Source organism: Spermophilus citellus (genome assembly GCF_964194105.1).
Source record: "Spermophilus citellus genome assembly, chromosome: 9".
NCBI classification, from domain to species: Eukaryota; Metazoa; Chordata; class Mammalia; order Rodentia; family Sciuridae; genus Spermophilus; species Spermophilus citellus.
Window position 1 is genome coordinate 113,406,471 of NC_138191.1, and position 21,481 is coordinate 113,427,951.

A 21,481-nucleotide genomic window follows, 5' to 3' on the forward strand; every position below is an offset into this window, starting at 1 on the left:
CACTTACTTGACAGTTTTCTCACCCTATTAAAAACCTGTCTTCAAAATATCCTTGAATGTTGGTCAGTTCAGAGCTTTTTATGGATTGTTTATGGATTGTTTTTGATTCATCCTAAAATGTTTTCATTCTTTGTTTTTAGATGCTGTTGAAAGCAGGTGCCACCAGGGGAAGACACAATTTGGAGTTGGCCTGAGAACTGGGAGAGAAAATCACTTCTGGCTTCTTAAAGGAACCCCGTCTCTCCATTCATGTTGGGCTGCCTGCTGTCAGGACTCGGCCTGCCATGCTCTTTGGTGGCTAGAAGGGATATGCATTCAGGCTGACTGCAGCAAGCCCCAGAGCTGCCAGCCTTTTAGGACAGACTCTTCTAATTCCATGCTGGTATTTTTTAAAAAATTCCAAGCTGCAGATGATTTGGGCTTTCTATCTGAAGAGGATATACCACATATTCTGGAGGAGGCCTCTTGGAGGAGACTGAGCCCATCCAGAGCTCCATTCAGATCTGCTGTATTTTCCAGTGACCAACAGAGCTTAATCAGGAAGCTTCAGAAGAGAGATATTTCCAGAGAAGTCCTTCCACCTATAGTAGCACAGCATTCTAAAGAGAATGACTCCAACGAACTAGGTGTTCTGAGTGCCAGTGGCTTGGCAGAGGTAAGCATATTATGAATAAGAAGCAGAGAAACTTCAATCTGCTATTTCATTTCCACATACAAGTAGTGAGGCTGAGGTGGTGGGCAGTGCTCACAGGCTGAGGAACATATGTGTAAAGTTACAAGGTGCCATCTTCATTGGTATTGCCCAGATGTACAAGGATAATGTGACTTTTGAAATGTTCACTTCATGCAAGTCTGACCATTGGTTTGTTTTTTTTTTTTTTTTTTTTTTTTGGTAAAAGCAGAAAGTTGCTTATTATCTGATCTAATCTGATTCTTGGCTGTAGGTAAGTAATTGTGTGCGTGTTAGTCTCTACAATGCTTCTGTGGTGTTTTCTGCCAGATTGCAAAACAGTTGATTGATGTATTTGTAGTTAGGTTCTCCTCTATCTTCCCGTGTAAAACACATTTCTTATGAGATAAGTTTTTATTCCAGTCTGAATTAACTATGCCTGGTACTGCAGCCTAAGATCTGACTTGCTGGATTGGGAAGCTGAATGTGGCCATTAGCCAAGTTGTCTCTGGGGTGAATTCTTACCAAGCTGCATATTGCCAAGGGACATACCACCAGGAAAGTTTATTCTTCTTATTATATTTCTTCATTGTTGATCTTCCTGGGCAAATAATTAAAAGGAATGACTCACTCTATGCTTAGTCTCCCTTGATTATTGTGACTTATTTTTGTATTTGTTTTGTCCTAGTTGTCTCCATCAAGTTGAAGCCAGTGTGGGGAGGCTACTATATACCAGGCGCTGTGTGTGCTAATTGTTGTACTATGTCATTTTGTTTTATTTTCATAGCAATATTTCCAAGTAGGTATTATTAGCCCTGTTTTACTAGTGAGGAAACTGAGGCCCAGTGAGTTTGAATAATTGCTGGTGACCATGCAGCTAATCATTAGCATAACTAGAATTGGAATTCAGTTTTATAGTAAGGAAAAAACTGTTTCAGTACAGTAGTAGAGTATATAAGTCTTTGGTTTAATAGCCATAGACATTTTTGGAAACCTACTATAACTGTCAGGTACTTTTCTAAGCATTGGAAGTACAGAAGTGAACCAGACATGGTCCATGCCCTCAGGTCATTTATAGTCTAGTGGAGCCTGAGACTCAAAGCTAGGTATTTATGATAGTGTATAACTATTACGTTAATACTAATTGTTATTTATGTATATAATACAGTGAGAACACAAAGAGGAAGTGATTCAGTTGAGCAGGCAGGTGGTATGTATATGCAAGTAGGATTTGATAGAGATTACCAATATTTCTTGAAAGATGTATATGATTGCACTAGGGGGCTAAAGTAGTAAAAAGCATTCTTTTTTTTTTTTTTTTTTTTTTTGAGAAATAAATTATAATCCATGAATATCCGAGATTTGCTCTTGATTATAATTAGATCAATAGCAGGAATTTGAAAGGACATAAGAGCACATTTTTTTTAAGAGATTTTATTTTATTTTTTTAAAGAGAGAGTGAGAGAGGAGAGAGAGAGAGAGAGAGAGAGAGAGAGAGAGAATTTTTAATATTTATTTATTTATTTATTTTTTAGTTCTCGGCAGACACAACATCTTTGTCGGTATGTGGTGCTGAGGATCGAACCCGGGCCGCACGCATGCCAGGCGAGCGCGCTACCACTTGAGCCACATCCCCAGCCCGTAAAAAGCATTCTGTACAGATCCACAGTCTATGTAAAGGCTCAGCCAGCAATTATTTCTTATGCATTTGCCAAGTGCTGGGTAGTATGCTGAGCTGGGTGCTAAGAATATTATAGTAAATAAAGAATATTTGACTACTGTCCCAGCAGAACTCTGGGACAAGGAAATCAGACATTATTGTTATTATTATTTTAGCTTTTTTAGTTGTAGTTGGACACAATACCTTTGTTTTATTTATTTATTTTTATGTGGTGCTAGGCAAGTGCTCTAACATTGAGCTACAACAGTAGCCCCTCAGACGTTATGTTTTTAATAGTTAAATAATAATGTATGCTTGATGTGGATTATATGAGCGTTTAGCAGAAATCTAATAGACTAAGGTGTGAAATAGCCATTGTGAAGGATAGAAGATGGCATACTAGATAAGGAAAAAGGAAGATTGTTGGGTAGTCTTGAAGATGGAAATCATGCATTTATGATAGTGGCACTGATCTTTACAGTTGTGTGAGTCTCCTCAATAACTCTCAGCAACCCTATCAAGAAAAGACTGAGTTTAACTTATTCAAAATAGGAAATTTGCTAGGTGATTTGTGTGGAAAGAAATTGGAGCATGGAAATTACGGTTGTTGTCAAAAGAGTGAATGGGAGAGAGAGAATAAGAAGATATGGAAAGAGGCAAAGATAGGAGGGGACTGATAGAGGTAAAAATAGGGAAGTTTGGCATTTAGAGATTTACATGCTGGGAAGAGGATGTAGGGGAACTGGTAAATGTGAGTCTTGGTAGGACAGCTGGTAAGTCAGAATATGGGCTTTTTTTTTTTTTTTTTTTTTTTGGTACTGGGGATTGAACTCAGGGGCACTTGACAACTGAGTCACATTCCAGCCCTATTTTGTATTTTTTTTTTAGAGATAGGGTCTCACTGAGTTGCTTAGCACCTTGCTTTTGCTGAGGCTGGCTTTAAGCTCATGATCCTCCTGTCTCAGCCTCCTGAGCCACCGGGATTGTAGGCCTGCGCCACCACACCTGGCTTGAGTTTGTGCTTTTTTGAATTGAAGATTTTGGGGTGGAGAAGTTCTGCTGATGAAAGGATCTGAGGTACCACTATGGAAGAGGATTGCTGAGATAATCCTCTTCTGAGATAGAGTGGAGTGGAAACAAGGAGCTCAAAGAAGTCCAGAAGCTCAGGAACATGTTAAATTAGTTATCCATGAGGATATTGAGATGGTCTTTAAAAATGATGATGGTGTTGATGATAGCTGTAACAGCTAATGTTTACTAAGCACTTACTGTGTGCCAGATGCCATTTACATGTGTTAACTCTTTTTTTTTTTTTTCCTTTGGGTGGTAGTGGGGATTGAACCCAGGATCATTCTGCTACTGAGCTACATTCCCAGCAGGGTCTTATTATTGAGGCAGAATCTTGCCAATTTGCTAAGCCTGGCCTTGAACTTGTGATCCTCCTGCATCAACCTCCCAAGTAGGTGGGATTATAGAGGTGCACCACCACACCCAGACCCTGATGTTGTATTTGCTGGAGAATGTTTTTTCTTCTTGTTTACTAGTGGTGAGCAGTGCAATGTATTAACTCTTAACACAAATAACAAATAATATTGCTATTATTATTATTATTCCTATTTTATGAATGAGGAAGCTTAGGAAAAGAAAGGTTAAGGAACATAGCAAGGCAACTCAATTGGCATATGGTGGAACCAAGACTTGAACCTGGGCAATCTGATACTATCCAGAGTCTGTCCTTTTAACCCTTTTACTCCTGAGATAGGGCTTGACATCTGTGTAAGGTAGACAGGGAACAGCACTCTAAAGGCTGCCACTCAGCTGAGCCTATAAGTATCACAGTGCTACTTGCATAGACCCCTTTGGTTAAATGTATGTTCTTGTGAAATTGAAGGATTCTCAGAAGGACATCTTTCTAGCCCAGTAGTCAAGAGCTACTTTTGTTGTTGCCTTGTATAAATTGACTTAAAGACTATTGGTGAGTTTTTTTGTGTATTGTTGATATATTGATTCTTGGCTCTCGCTCCTGGTCAAGTAAGAAATTTTGTAAATAAATTGCCTTTAAAAAAAAAAAGAGATAGGGCTTGAGATGAGGGAAAACTTTAAAAGCCAGATGTCAAAGCCACCTATAAAGTAGGAGGAATGATGAGTAAGTTGGAGATGACAGCTATGCTGAAAGCTGAAGTATAGTACAGCAAGGTGGCAAAGGAAAAGAGGTTTTTATTGGCAGGTAGAAGAGTAATGGTTTGCAAAGGGCATTGGAAAAGGGGTAAAAGAAAATACTTTTAGCATACCAAAGGATAGCTATAGAATTGAACGAATGAATTTAATTTTAATGAAATTAAAAATGGATCACTGAAATTGGAGATATGGTAGATTTAGATCTGAGAATCTCTTGGAAGATAGTGAAAACTCAAACTCAGATCTTACAGAATTCAGTTGTGTGCCAGAAGAAAGACCCTGATGTTGTGTTTGCTAGAGGATTTTTTTTTCTTCTTGTTTACTAGTGGTGAGCAGTGCAATAAATTGTTTATTTATTTAGTAAGTACTAGGGATTAAACCTAGGGGTGCTTCACTACTGAGCCACATCCCTAGCCCTTTTTATTTTGAGATAGGGTCTCTCTAAATTGCTTAGGGCCTCCCTAAGTTGCTGAGGCTGATTTTTGAACCTTCAGTCCTCCTACTTCAGCCTCCCAAGTCACTGAAATTACAGGTGTGTGCCACCATGCCTGGCCTCCCATATTTTTAAATCGATATGTTGTAGTTGTACATAATGGTGGGATTTGTTACATATTTGTACATGCACACAATATAATACTATAATTTAGCCAATATTATTCCCCAGTATTTCCCTTTCTCTCACTTCTTCCCTCCGCCTGGTCCCTTAACTCTACTGATCTTCCTTTGATTTTCATGAGATTCACGCCCCCCACACACTTTCTTTTCTTGTTTTCCTCCCTAGCTTCCACACATGAGAGACCATACAACCCTTGACTTTCTGAGTTTGGCTTATTCCACTTAACATCATGTCTCAAGTTCCATTCATTTTCCTGCAAATGACATAATTTCATTTTTCTTTATGGCTGAATAAAATTCCGTTGTGTACGTATACCACATTGTCTTTATCCATCTATCGATAAAACGCCTAGGCTGGTTCCATAGTTTGGCTATTGTGAATTGTGCTGTTATAAACATGGGTATGCATATATTGCTATAGTATGATGACTTTAATTCTTTAGGATAAATGCCAAGGAATATAACTGGGTCATATGGTGGTTCCATTTCTAGTCTTTTGGGAACCTTCATACTGATTTCCATAATGGCCTGTACTAATTTACAATCGTACCAACAGAGTAAAAATGTTCCTCTTTCTCCACATCTTCTCCAGCATTTGTTATTGTTTGTGTTCTTGATGACTGCCATCCTAACTGGAGATGAAATCTCAGGGTAGTTTTGATTTACATTTCCCTAATTGCTAATGATGTTGAACACTGTTGTTCATGTATTTGTTGGTCATTTGTATTTTTTCTATTGAGAAGTTTGTTTTAGTTCATTTGTTTAGTGATATTAATTTTTTTGTTAAGTTTTTTGAGTTCTTTATATATTCTAGATATTAATCCTCTGTCAGAAAAGTAATTAGCAAATATGTTCTCCCATTCTGTAGGCTCTCTCTTCATAGTCTTGTTTCCTTTGCTGTACAGATGCTTTGAATTTGATGCCATCCCATTTATTAATGCTTGACGTTATTTCCTAAACTTTAGTTCTATTGAGAAAGTCATTGCCTATGCCTATATGTTGTAGAGTTGATGCTATGTTTTCTTCTAAGAATTGCATAGCTTCTGGTCTCATTCCTAGGTCTTTTATCCACTTTGATTTGACTCTTGTGCAGAGTGAGAGATAAGAGTCTAGTCTCATTCTTCTACATACAATAACCAGTTTTCCTAACACCATTTGTTAAAAGGCTGTCTTTTCTCCAATGTATGTTTTTAGTGCCTTTGTGAAGGATCAGATGACTACATCTGTGTAGGTTTGTCTCTGTGTCTTCTGTTGTGTATCTTTGGTCTATGTGTCTGTTTTTCTGCCAGTATCATGTAAATTTTTATTACTATAGCTCTGCAGTAAAATTTAAAAAAAAAAGTTGTCAGTGGACCTTTATGTATTTTTATATGTGGTGCTGGGAACTGAACCCAGTGCCTCACACATGCTGGGCAAGCACTCTATCACTGAGCCACAACCCCAGCCCCTAATTTTTAAAATTCTTTTTAGATATACATGACAGAATGTATTTTGACATATTATACATACATGGAAAACAATTATTCTAATTAGGATCCCATTCTTGTGGTTGAACATGATATGGAGTTATACTGATTATGTATTCATATATGAACATAGGAAAGTATGTCCAATTCATTCTACTGTCTTTGTTATTCCCATCTTCCCTTTCTTCCCTTAATTCCCCTTTTTCTAATCCAGTGAACTTCTATTTTTCCATTGCTCACCCCCTCTTATTGTGTGTTAGCATTTGCATATCACAGAGAACATTTAGGCTTTGTTTTTTTTGGGGATTGGCTTATTTCACTTAGCATGACAGTTTCCAGTTTCATCATTACCAGAAAATGCTATAATTACATATTTCTTTTTAAAAAGTTTTTTATTCTAATTTGTTATATATGACAGCAGAATGCATTATAATTTATATTACACATAGAGCACTTTTTTAATATTTCTGGTTGTATACAAAGTATATTCACACCATTCATGTCTTCATACATGTACTTAGGGTAATGATGTCCATCTCATTCCACCATCTTTCCTACCCCATGCCTCCTCCCTTCCCCTTGCACCCTTTTTCCCTATCTAGAATTGGTCTAATCCTCCCATGATCCCCTTCCCAATCCACTATAAATCAGCCTCCTTATTACAGAGAAAAGATTGGGCATTTGGATTTTGGGGATTGGCTAACTTCACTTAGCATTATATTCTCCAACTCCATCTATTTACCTGCAAATACCATGATTTTAATTCTCTTTTATTGCTGAGTAGTGTTCCATTGTGTATATATACCACATTTTCTTTACCCATTCATCTGCTGAAGGGCATCTAGGTTAGTTCCACAGTTTAGCTATTGTGAATTGTGCTGCAATAAACATTGATGTGGGATGTGTCCCTGTAGTATGCTGTTTTTAAGTCCTTTGGGTATAGATCGAGGAGAGGGATAGCTGGGACAAATGGTGGTACCATTTCCAGTTTTCCAAGGAATCTCCATACTGCTTTCCATATTGGCTGAATTACATACTTCTTTATGGCTGCGTAATATTCCATTGTGTATATATACCACATTTTCTTTATCCATCCATGAAGGGCACCTAGAATGCTTTCATAGCTTAGCTATTGTGAATTACAATACTATAACATTGTATAATTTGAAGTCAGATATTGTGATACTTCCAGCATTGCTTTTTTGGTTAAGAATTGCTTTGGCTATTCTGGGTCTTTTATATTTTTAAATGAACTTTAGGACTGTTTTTTTCTAGTTCTGTGAAGAATGTTACTGATATTTTCATGGGGATTTCATTGGATCTGTATATTGATTTTGGTATTAATGGCCATTTCAACAGTATTAATTTTGTCTACTGACAAACATGGGCGGTCTTTCTATTTTCTTCAGTTTCTTCTTCAGTGTTCTATAGTTTTCATTTTGGAGGTCTTTTACCTCCTTAGTTAGATTTATGCATAGGTTTTTGTTTTTGTTTTTTGAAGCTATTGTGAGTGGGATTGATTTCCTTATTTCTTTCTCAGCAGATTCATTATTGGTGTGTAGGAAAGCTGCTAATTTTTGTATGTTGATTTTGTAACCTGCTACTTTGTTGAAGTAGTTTGTTAGCTCTAGCAGTCTTCTGGTGGAGCTTTTTTAATGTAGGATCATATCTGCAAATAGTGATGATAATTTGTCTTTGTTTCCTGTTTTTATCGAATTTATTTCCTTCTGTTGCCTACTTTCTCTGGCTAGAAAGTCTAGCACTGTATTGAATAAGAGTGATGAGAGTGAACATCATGTCTTGTTCCAGATTTTCTTTTCTTTTTTTTTTTTTTTTGGTACTGGGAATTGAACCCAGGACCACTTAAGTACTGAGCCACAACCCAAGCTTCTTTAATTTTTTATTTTGACACAGGGTCTTGCTATGTTGCCCAGGTTGTCTTTGAACTTGTGATCCTCTTGCCTCAGCCTCCATAGTGGCTAGGATTACAGGCATATGCCACCAAGCCTGGTTTTGTTCCAGATTTTAAAGGAAGTGCTTTCAGTTTTTCCCTATTCATTATGATTTTGGCTTTGGATTTGTCATATATAGCCTTTCTGATATTGAGGTAAGTTCCTTCTATCCTTGGTTTCTTTAGTGTTTTTTTCATGAATGGATGCTAAATTTTGTCAAAAGCTTTTTCTGCATCTATTGAGATGACTGAGTGGTTTTTGTCTGTAATTCTGTTTATGTGATGAGTTAACATTTATTGTGTATGTTAAACCATCCTTGCATCCCTGGGCTAAAACCAACTTTGTCATGATGTGCAATCTTCTTAATATATTGTTGAATGTGATTTGCTAATATTTTGTAAGGATTTTTGCATCTAAATTCAACAGAAATATTGGTCTGTAGTTTTGTTTTTTTTTTTTACTTGATGTATCCTAATCTGGTTTGGTATAAGTGTGATACTGGTTTCTTAGGATGAATTTATAAGTCATCTCACCCTTTCTATTTTGTGGATAATTTGAGGAGCATTATTATAGCAGTTCTTCTTTAAAGATCTGGTAGAATTCAGCTCAGAATCCATTTGGTCCTGGGCTTTTCTCTTTTAGAATACTTTTTATTACTGCTTCTAACTCCTTGTTAGATATTGGTTCATTTAGATTTTCTGTGTCCTCTTGATTCAATTTTGTCAGATTGTATGTGCCTAGAAATGTATGCATTTCTTCCTGGATTTTCAATTTATTAGAATAGAAGTTTTCAAAAGTCCCTAATGGTCCTCTGGATTTCTGTGATGTGTGTGGCAATTTCTTTTTTCACCTTGAGTATTATTATTGCTGTCCCCAGTTTTATTGGGTTTTATTTCTTTTTCTTTTGGTTACTTTGGCTAAGGGCTTATCAATTGTATTTGTCTTTTCAAAGAACTAACTCTTCATTTCATTGATGCTTCATTTTATTTTTTTTATTCTTAATTTCATTGATTTTGACTCTGACCTTAATTGTTTCTTCTACTACTTTTGGAATTGATTTGCTTTTTTTTTTTTTTTTTTTTTTTTTTCAGGGGCCTGAGATACATCAGTAGGTTGTTTATTTGGGATCTTTCTATTTTCTGTAGGTACTCAAACTATAAACTTTACCATTAAAAATGTCTTCACAGTGTCCCAAAGATTCTGTAATTTTGTATCACTATTTTTGCTTGATTCTAAGAATTTTAAATATGCTCCACTGATTTCTTCTTTCACTCATTCATCATTCAGAAATTTATTGTTCAGTTTCCATGTACTTATATAGTTTCTGTAGGGTTTTTTTTTTCCTATTTTTATGCCATTATGATCTGACAAGATGCAAGGAGTTATTTCAGTGTTTTTAGTATTTGCTAAGAGTTGCTTTGTGGTCTAAAATATGGTATATTTTGGAGAAGGTTTCATAAGCTTCTGGGAAAAAAAAGTTGTATTTGGCTAGTGTAGGATGAAATATTCTGTAAAATATTATTGGATGACTACTAAGTCCATTTGATTTATAATGTTTTTCAGGTCCAATGAGTTTTTACTGAGTTTATGGGTGACCTACTACTGGAGAGAGGTGTGTCGAAATTACCCAGTATTACTGTACTGAATTTGAGTCTGTAATTTGCTTAGTGTTTGTTTTATGTGATTAGGTGCACCAAAATTTGGGGCATAAATATTTATCATCATTTTATATTCTTGTTGGGTTGTTTCCTTTACCAGATTGGAGTGATATTCTTTGTCTCTTATGCGTAATTTTGTCTTGAAGTCTGTTTGTGAATATGAGAGTAGCTACTGCTGCTTGTTTTCAAGTTCCATTTGCATAGCATATCAGTTTCCATCCTTTTACTTTCAGCCTATGGCTGTCTTTGCCTGTAAGGGGAGTCTCTTGCACCATCATATAGGTTTGGTCTTGTTTTTTAATCCACATTTTCACCTTTAAGTCTTTTAATGGGAGAGCTGAGACCATTTATATTCAATATTATTGTAGAGAGATGTTTATTCCTGCCATTTTGATTTATGTCTAGTGTTTGATTTGTTCCTGTTTCTCATTTGCTTAGCTACTTTTCAAATGAGATTTGTTTGTGAACTCTGGTGTTTGTTTTTGATTTCTTCCATGTGAAGTATTTCTATAAGTTTTTTTCTGTAGTGCTGGCTTAGTTGTCATGAATTCTTTCAGCTTCTGCTTATCTTGGAAGGTTTTTATTCATCAATTTTGTAGGATTGCTTTTCTGGATTTAGCTGGCTTAGTTGACAGTTATTTTCTTTCAGGACTTGGAGCACATCGTTCCAAGCCCTCCTGGATTTTAGTGTTTGTGCTAGGAAATCAAGAGTAATTCTGATTGGCTTGCTTCTAAATGTGGCATGACATTTTTCTTTTGAAGTTTTAAAGATTCTATCCTTGTTCTGTGATTACAGTAGCTGGGATTACAGTCATGTGCCACCACTCCCGACTTGACAGCACCTGTTGAGGATTGCAAGCATTACTAAAAAAATGAGGGAAAGTGATGTCTTCAGATCTGTACAAGTTATATTAGACCCTGTATACCATGCTTAGGAGCTTAATTCTTATCCTGAATGCCATGAATAGTTCTGTAAGGTGATAAGATTGCCTCACAATAGTTAACTGGTAGGCATTTCTTCTGGGAGAGAACTTGAGAGTTCAAATTTCTTAATATACTAGGGTAAGGAAGAGAAATAAATGCATTGCACATCTTTTCTAATTAGGGATGACTGGCTAGCAGCAATAGTTTCTAGTTTGTACTGTTTTTATGAGGTAGGTCAAGCAACTTGGCATCCAAAGGAGGAAAAATTGTATCATATTGCTCTTTTCTTGCCTGAAATAATCTGCAGAGATGGAAAGGAATTAGGTTGTCAGATGCATTTTTTTCATTCTTTTGAATACATACTTACACCATATCCAAGATCAGGTATTGTGGTCCTTTTGCATTTGCAAAATGCATAGAAGTGTCATTTTCTCCCTTTTCTCCACTTAAAGAGGGAGAAACTTGTCCTGCTTGGTTTTAATACTACATCATTTCAGTGCCATGAATGAATGGTATGTAGAAGGGACATGGAGGTGTGTTAATTGGGTCCTGGCATGTGTACAGTACAAGAGGTTCAACCCCTGGCAATTAATTGCTGCTAATTCTGTTTTATGACAAAGTAAGGGGTGCTTTCTTAGATTTCAGGAATGAAGGGCCAAGTAGGTAGCCCCACACGTAAGATTTGGCTGCAGAAAGACTGAGGTGTTGTTTCTACCATGCTCATTTCTTTTACCAGTACCAATCACAACATTTGAACCTCCAGTGAGCCAGGGGCTAGTGTGGAATAAGTGACTTCACACCTCTCTGTTACATTTTTGCACAGAGAACCCCCATGTTTACTCCTCTTATGAGCAGGTACAGGCATGGGATGTGGGTAGCTGCAGAGAACTTAAATAAGCAAGGACAGCATCCCAAGAAGGTCTGTTTTATGTGTTTGTTTTGTGGGGTTTTTTTTTTTTTTTTGCTTTGTTTTTTCAGTGTTTTTTACTTGCTTACTTTTGGTTTTGTTTTTAAATTTCTTCCAGATCCTTTAGGCTTATGAAGTTGTTGCCAAGAGTTCATTTATTCTTCTTGTTATTACTTCCTGACAAATTTGGAATCCCTCAAGGCCTTGTTTTTCTTGAGATTCTTATATTCAGTTATCCGTCAGATAAGCTAAAAATCGTTGCCAAAATTTTTGTTAGCCTCAGATCCCCTTCCTGACCTCTGACTTGAATAGTTTGTGGGGGTTTCTCACCCCTCAGTGACTTAACTCTTCCATTAGAGTATCCCTAAGTATCTTCCCTGCATTCTAATTCTGCCTGAGTGGTTTATTATATCAGGAGAAAAACTGGGCAGCCTGTTTCCTTGTTGTGTGTGGACATGACAGAAATGCCTGCAATTGTGGTCTTCTTTTTTCAAAAGTATTGATTTCTGAACCAAAACACCTTTTTCTTGTTTTTTTTTCTCTCATAACCAACTGCTTTTTCTGTGATAGTCTAAGAGTTCTAATTCTTTAATCTGCTTACCTACTTTTTACTGTGTGTAATGAGTTTGAAATTATGTTTATTAGTTACTTTGTAAGATGATCTATTTATTGTCTTGGTCCATTTGGACTGTTGTAAACCAAGTAACTAAAAAATAACAAAAGTTTCTCACATTACTGCATGCTGAGACATTCAAGACAAAGGCCCTAGCAAATTTGTTATCTGGGGAAGAGCCTGTTCTTTATCAGGCTTTTTTTTTTTTTTTTTTTTTTTTTTTGGTACTGGGGATTTAACCCAGGGCCTTGTACATGCAAGGCAAGCACTCTACCAACTGCGTTATGGCCCCAGCCCAGAAGCCTGTTCTTAATAGACAGTGCCTTGGGCTGGGGATGTGGCTCAAGCGGTAGCGCGCTCGCCTGGCATGCGTGCGGCCCGGGTTTGAGCCTCAGCACCACATACCAACAAAGATGTTGTGTCTGCCGAGAACTAGAAATAAATATTGAAAATTCTCTCTCTCTCTCTCTCTCTCTCTCTCTCTCTCTCCTCTCTCACTCTCTCTTTAAAAAAAAAAAAAAAAAGAAAGAAATAATAGACAGTGCCTTGCAGCTGTGCCCTCACCTTGTGGAAGAGGCGAACAACCTCTCTTGGGCTTGTTTTATAAGGACAACAATTACCTCCCAGAGGCCCACCTCCTAATACCATTTTTTGTGTGTGTTTGGGGTGTGTGTGTGTGTGTGTGTGTGTGTGTGTGTGTTGGGGAGGTGTTAGGTTTTTAACATATGCATTTTTTGTGGGAACACAAACATTCAGTCCTGGCACTTATGAAGCAGGAGGTAGTGAGAGTTTGTGTGAGCGCATTACACATCCTTGCCAACTATAAGAATTTGAGTCATGGGGAAAAACTCTCAGAAATGGTCAGTTTTATTTAACATCACAGGCTGCCATCCTTCCCTCTTTGCTACTCCATGGATGGTCCTGTTATAGAAAAGCAGGGAGCTGAAACTCCAAACTTTGGTTCTTATGTTCTGATTAAAGAAGATTTAAACTCACATACCAAAAGTCATGTAAGAGAACTTCATTAGAAGTGATAAAGTAAAAGAAAAGTGAGGCTTAAGCAAAAAGCACTCTCAAGGGAGAGAGTTCTCTTCAAGCAGAGAACTACAAAGGAGACATTGCTGTTTCCAGTTTTATTAGTGTTTAATGTTTACCCAGGAGAACTGGGGACCACTGTCTGTGCTCTTTGCCAATCAGATGTTCAACTCCTCCTTCACATCAGGCGGTGGAGTTTTTGACCTTAGTTGGTCCTCTTTGGAATTTCATGGTGACCATCCTATTTAGGGGGGCTTCATCCACAGGTCAGTCCCATTTAATGTGGGTGCTGGGGTCAATAGCTGGTCAGAAGTTACCTTAATGCGCCTGCACTACCAAAGGAATCTTCCTTCCCAGACATATGGAGACACCTTTAGCCATAATTCTTAGCTTTACACCAACCTCAGTGGACCCTGTAAAGAGTTAGTTTCTCTTGATATGTCTTCCTATAAGCTTCTTTGTTTCTGTTTATTTTCTACAAATTAACTACCACCCTTTGCTTTCTTGTCTACTTTGGAAGAGTTTAAAGAAGGACCCTAAAGTAATTTAAAGAACACTTGTGACCTTGCCTGCATTTCACTTCTCATTGCTAGCTAGTACCTAACTGTCCTAATTTCTTTCAGTAGACTCTAAGAAGGCATAAGTTTGTGACTAGCTGCTATAAAGATAACCCTACCATATATTTTCAGCCTTAACTTTGTTGCTGAGAGTTGGGTTGTTGTGTGTCTTTTAGGTTCCATTGGCTTTACTCCTGGAGGAAGATATTGACTCCTCTGGTAGGATTTTTATTAATGACCATGGTAGTTTTTTGTTTTAATACAGTGGTTTATCAAATCAAAGTGTGTTGAAAGCTGATGTGTGTGTATGTGGGGGGGGGTACTAGGGATTTAATGCAGGGGGGCTTTACCACTGAGCTACATTCTCAGCCCTTTTGATTTTAATTTAAGACAGGGCCTTGCTGAGTTGCCTAGGTTGGTCTCAAACTTCTGATCCTCCTCCTTCACCTCCTGAGTAGCTGGGATTATAAGGTGTGCACTAAGCATCGCACCTAACTGGGAATTGTTTTTTAATATTAAGTAGACACCAGGATAGCATGTATTTCACCAAGGAGGGACCTTTACCTGTACTGTGATGATAATGATCAACCAGATAAACGTGAACATCCTAGCAAGCTTCTACTCAAGATGGATTAGATAGTGAGGACTTTGTTTTGTCATCTTAAATGAATGTTGGCATTATTGCTGGGGTTGGTTTGCTTGATTTGGAGAGGGTAGCCTCAGAGTAGGGGCAGAGAGGAAATTAGAAGGAAGAGGAGAAAAGAGAAAATAATGCAGATTGAAACTTCCTCGTTCTAAATAAGGCTTCTTTGAAGAACAAACAGTCACCTTGGGCTTGATTGTATGAGTATGGTTTGTTCAGAATTGGGAGTTTTTATGATTCCTATTAAGTGTAAGAAAAAATTGCTCAAGGAAATTCCACCCAACCCTATATCATCCCTAAACATTTTCAGTATTACTTCTTAACTTCTGAAGTAAAAAAACTTTGTTTCATGTTTCCTTTTTCTGTTTCCTTAAAAACAAATACATAAATAAATGATAAATAAGCCATTCCTTTAAAAATAAAAATCAGTCTTCCTAACTTTAAAATATTTATGCTCTTCTTTTGTAACGTCTGGGAATCTACTTTGAAGCAGTAATTTCTAAAGAAAGAGCTTTGTACACGATGATGGGATGCTGTTTATTTAATGATAAAAGTAGGAGGAGTCTGTCTAATGAGAGGAAAATAGATATTGTGTGACCATTAAAAATAATATTTTTAGGTGCATGGATGGCTCTTTTGTTACTCTCTTCTATTTTTCATTCTACCTGAAATGAATGTTTGTTCTTCTGTAGATATCATACATTTTTTAAAAAGCTTTTTAAAAAGTTTAATTATGGATGTGGGGATGTAGCTTAATAATAGAGCACCTCTGGGTTCAGTCTCTAGTACTGCAAGAAAAAACAAAGTGTTCAGTTTGGTTAGTTTTGACACATGTATATCTCCATAAAACTGTTACCATAAAAAAGATAATGAACATATCCATTTTCTTTATGGAAAGAAAAAAATTGATAAACTGGATTTTCAATTTAAAACTGAATTTTTTATGGAAAGAAAAAATTGATAAACTGGATTTTATCTTTTATGTGCTTTTGGTGTTGTGTCTGTGAAAGATTTTTTTTCCCCAAGTGTTCTCCTAAGGATTTTATTGTTTTAGGTTTTATGTTTAAGTCTACAATTGTTTTATATATGATGGGAGCTATGAATGTAAGATTTTTTGCATGTGAATATATAGTTGTTACAGCACTTTAATTTATTCCATCCTTTCTGTACTATTGCCTTTTCACCTTATTGAAAATCAGTTAACAATATGTTTATGGGTATATTTCTTGACTTTCTTTTGTTCCAGTAATCTATTTATCTATATTAATATCAGAATTATACCATTTAGATAACTATAGCTTAGTAATAGGATTTAAATTAGATAATATAAATCTTACAGCTTTCTTCCTTTGTTGTTGTTATTTTCCCCCAGTACTAGGAATTGAATCCAGGGATGCTTTACCACTGAGCCACATCCCTGGTCCTCTTTCTTTTTCCTTTTTTTCTCTCTCTCTTTTGAAAAATATTTTTAGTTGTAGATGGACACAATATGTTTATTTGTTTATTTTTATGTGGTGCTGAGGATTGAACCCCATGCCTGACACGTGCTAGGCAAGTGCTCTACCACTGAACTACAACCCCTGTCCCTCAGTTCTTTTTATTTTTCATTTTGAGACAGGGTCTAAGTTGTTGAGGATGGCCTCAAACTTGTGATCCTCATGTCTCAGCCTCCCAAGTTGCTGGTATTACAGACATGCACTATGGTGCCCAGCACAATTTTATTAATCTTTATCGATGTTGTTTTGCTTATTTTAGTTTTTTGGCATAGCCATCCAAATGTAAGGAACATATTTCCAATTTCTTTTGGAAAAGCCTTTTGTAATTTTGATTGGGATTGTGTTCAGGATGCAGATCAATATAAGGAGCTGAGTTAGCCTAGTAATTATTGTTGATTTTGGTGATACATGAGCACAGTTTCTCTCTATATTTATTTAAAAATTTATAATTTCTCTCAATGATGTATTGTATTTTTTGCTGTAAAACTCTTGTCTATCTTTTGTCAGATTTATCCAGATTTGTCATAACTTTAATGCTATTATAATTGGTATTTAAAAAAAATTCAGTTTATGATTGTTGCTAATATGTAGAAATATAGTTGTGTTTTTTATGTATTGATCTTGTATCCTACAATCTTGCTAAACTTTCCTATTCATCTGGATCATTTTTTTCTTTTTTTAAAAAATAGATTCCATGGAATTCTATTTTTAATCATATCTTTTGTAACATGAGAATTTTAATTCTTCTTTTCCAGTCTGGATGTCTTTTCTTTATTTTTCTTGCCTTGTCACACTGGCTAACCTCAAGTACAGTGTTGAATACAAGTGGTGAAAATACACATCCTTGTTATATTGTTGATCTTGTTGGGGAAGCATTCAGTCTTACACAATTAAGTCCATGTTAGCTGTTGTAGGTTTTCGAAGATGTCTCCTCTCAGGTGGCAGTTCCTTTCTGTTCCTAGTTTGATATGAATTTTTATATCGTTTCTTGCACTACTGGTTATTTAACATAGGGCCTGCAACATGCTAGGGGAGAGTTCTACCAATGACCTATATATCTAGCCTTTAATGTGAAATTTTATCTGGAATATATGTTGGAGTTTGTCAAATGCTTTTTTTTTTTTTTTAACATTTATTGAGGTGAGCATATGGTTTTTCATTTTTAGGTTGTTAGTATGGTGAACAGTGTGGTTGACTTTCATTGTTAAACCAACCTGCATTCCTGGAATTAATGCTTTTTGTTGTACTTTATTAAAATTTTGTTAGGAATTTTTGCATCTGCAGTCATAAGGGTTGTTGGCCTGTAGTTTTCTTTTCTTGAAATGTCTTTGTTTTTAGTATCAAGAGTAATGCTGGTTTTATAGAATGCACTGAAAAGTTTTTCTTCTTTAGTTTTCTAGAAGAGTTTGTATAGAATTAGTATTATTTAGTCTTTAAACATTTACTATAATTTCCTAGTAATGCAATTTGAGCTTGGCATTTTTTGTAGGAAAGTTTTAAATTATAAATTCAATTGTATCATCTGTCTCATTGCTGATATTGGTAATTTGTATTCTCCTGTTTGCTTATTCTCTATCTTCTCTTGTTCTGGTTCTTGTTTTCTCTCTTCTCCTGATCAGACTGGTGAATTTTTTTTTTTCAAAGAACCATATTTGATCTAATTATTTTTTCTCTTTTTTTTCTATTTTACTAATTCTGCTCTAATCTTTATTATTGCATCACTTTGGTTTAATTTGCTCTTTTTCCCCCCTTAGTTTCTTAAAATGTAATTTGAGGTCACTGATTTGAGACTTCTTCCTTTTCCAATGTAGTTATTTAGTGCTATAAATTTCCCTGTAAGTACCACATTAGCTGCATTCAATTAGTTTTGATATTTTGTGTTTATAGTTTCATTCAGTTCAAAATACTTTGTAACTTCCCTTTTGGCTACTCTTTTGACTCTCTGGTCAAAAAAATTTAGTGTTATATAAATATTTGGGGGTGTTTTCTAGATATTATTTTATCATTTATTGGTAATTTAATTCCACCATAACCAGACAACTTGGAATTATTTTAAATTTATTGATATTTATTTTATGGCCCAGAATATGGCTTATTCTAGTAAATATTCCATGCACACTTGACAAGAGTATGGATTCTATGTTGTTGAGTAGTGATCTATAAATATCAGTTAGGTCAAATTGGTTAGTGTTGTTAGTTTTACTTATTTCTGTCTCTTGCTTTCATCAGTTATTTATAATGAGAGTCAATGAAATATCACACTATAATTTTGGATATGTCCTTTTTTCTCATTATTCAATCATGTTTGGCTTCATATATTTTGAAGTTTATCATTAGAATGTGTACATGTTTAATTTTATTTATTTATTTTTATGTGGTACTGAGGATCGAACCCAGGGCCTCACACATGCTAGGCGAGTGCTCTACCGCTGAGCCACAATCCCAGCCCCTGAAGATGTGTACATGTTTAAGATTGTTATGTTCTCTTGATGAATTGACCTTTTATCATTATTAAGTAATCCTCTATATCTTTGGTTATAAGTTTTGCCTTGAAATGTGTTTTGTCTGATATGAATATAGCCACTCGAGCTTTCTTTTTGATTGGTATTAGCATATATTTTTATCCATTTATTTAATTTTTAATATTTATTCTGTAGTTATAGGGGGACACAATACCTTTATTTTATTTTTATGTGGTGCTGAGGATCGAACCCAGTGCCTCACGCATGCTAGGCGAGTGCTCTGCTGCTGAACCACAACCCCTGCCCTATCCTTTTATTTTTAACTTATTTTTGCCTTTATATTTAAAATTATTGTCTTATAGGCTATGTATAGCTGAGTTGATTTTTATCTAAGCTGGCAATCTCTGCTGATTAATTGAAGTTAGACCATTTACATTTAATGTGATTAAATTCAAACTTACCAACTAGTATTTTTTCCTACTTGTGTTTTATTTCCTATTTTTCCCCCCATGTGTTCTTTGTCTATTTTTTCTATGTCACGCCTTCTTTTGAGTTGGTTAGCTTTAAATTTCAGTTTACCTGTTGTTGACTTTTTAGTTATAGTAGGCAGACTAATAACCCTCTAGGATGTTAACATATTCACAGGTTCCTAGAATCAAGATGTTAAGTTACTTGGGAAAGAAGAATTAAGGTTGCAGATAGAATTAAGTTTATTATCTATCCTTAACATGGGAAGATTATCTTGCATTATCTGCATAGGCTTAATGTAAACAAGAGTCCTTTAAAATAAAAGAGTAAGGGAGCTGGGGATGTGGCTCAAACAGTAGCGCGCTCGCCTGACATGCGTGCGTGCAGCCCGGGTTCGATCCTCAGCACCACATACAAACAAAGATGTTGTGTCTGCCGTAAAACTAAAAAAAAATAAATATTAAAAATTCTCTCTTTCTCTCTCTTTAAAAAAAAAAACTATGATTATAAAAAAAAAAAAAAGAGAGAGTAAGTTGTTGCTATGGAAGAAAGACACACAGAGGTGTAACAGCTTCCTTTGCAGATGGGAGACAGGGAACATGAGCCAAGGCCTCTAAAAGCTGGAAAGACAAGAAATGGACTCTTCTGTAATGAATTCTTCCTGTGTTCCAAGAGTGGAACACAGCCCTTTCATCCCCTTGATTTTATTCAAGAGATCTATATTGGATTCATAGCCTGCAAAACTGTATTGCTTAAAACTAATAAGTTTGTGGTAATGGTAATTTGTGATAGCAGTGATAAAAATTTAATACAGTAACAGTTCTTCATGGTGTAGTTTTAGTGATTGCTATAGAGTATAGTCTACATCTTCAGTTTATTGAGAACTACCTTAAAAGTTGCTATTTCACCTTCATTTATAAAAAAAATATTTTCACTGTTTAAATAAACCCCAGTGGCAGGTTTCTTTTTTGCCTTCAGCACTTTTACAACATTGTATCAGTGTCTTGTAGCTTGCATTATTTTCCTTGAGAAATCTGCTATAATTTTATCTTTATTCCTCTGTCCATAATGTACCTTTTTTCTCCTGTTGTTAGATGATTTTCTCTTTATTACTATTTTAAGCAATTTCATTATATCATTCCTTGGTAAAGTTTTCTTTATGATTTATATGTTTGGTGTTTGTTGAGCGTCTCTAATCTGGATAAGACTTTGGGTTTAGGGCTGGGGATGTGGCTCAAGCGGTAGTGCGCTCGCCTGGCATGCGTGCGGCCCGGGTTCGACCCTCAGCACCACATACCAACAAAGATGTTGTGTCCACCGAGAACTAAAAAATAATAAATATTTAAAAAATTCTCTCTCTCTCTCTCTCTCTCTCTCTCTCTCTCTCTTAAAAAAAAAGACTTTGGGTTTATAGTTTTTATTAAATTGGGAAGTTACTGACCATTTTTCTTCAAATATTTTCCTGCCCTCTGCCTTTTGAGAAAGCCGATAATAAGCATATTTAACAACCTGAATTTGTTTCACATTTTACTGATGTTTTGGTCATATCTTTTCAGTTATTTCTCTTTGTTTCATGTTGAATGATTGCTATTAAAATTCTACAACTAAAAAGAAATAAATACTTTTTAAAAATAAAATTCTACAAATTTACTGGGTGCAGTGGTGCATGACTGTAACCCCAGCAACTTAGAAAGCTGAGGCAGGAGAAGTTCAAGGCCAGCCTCAGTAATTTAGCAAGACCTTTCAAAGCTTAGCAAGATTCTGTCCCAAAATAAAAAAATAAAAAGGACTGGGGAGGTAACTCAGTGGTAAAGCATCCCTGGTTTTAATGCCCAGTACCAAAAAATTTTTAAAAATTCTTCAAATTTACTAATCTTTTCTTATACATTGTCTAAATCTGCCATTAAATCCCCAAAGTATTTTTATTATTTCAGACATTGAAGTGTTGATCTCCAGAAGTTCATTTTGGTCTTTTTTATGCCTTCCATGTCCCTACTTAAGTAGTAGTTCCCCCTTGTCTGTGAGGTATATATTCAGTAGTTGCATAAAATTGTAATACTACTGAACCCTATCTATGTAGAGTATATTTCTTCCTGTGCATATGTATATACAATAAAGTTTAATTTATAGATTAGGTACAGTAAGAGACTGTGGTGGTCAGCTTTCTGTCACTGCAG

At 35.7% G+C, this 21,481-nt stretch overlaps 1 protein-coding gene across 6 annotated transcripts in view; it reads left to right on the forward strand.

Annotated features, from left to right (window-relative positions):
• Nucleotides 1-21,481, forward strand: part of KIAA0319L (KIAA0319 like) — a 118,964-nt gene that overhangs the window by 43,508 nt on the left and 53,975 nt on the right. For all 6 annotated transcript variants that reach the window (XM_081308001.1, XM_081307998.1, XM_081307999.1 and 3 more), the window contains exon 3: nt 141-655. In XM_081308001.1, the coding sequence (XP_081164127.1) occupies nt 141-655 (515 nt within the window). The remainder of the gene's footprint in view (nt 1-140; nt 656-21,481) is intronic.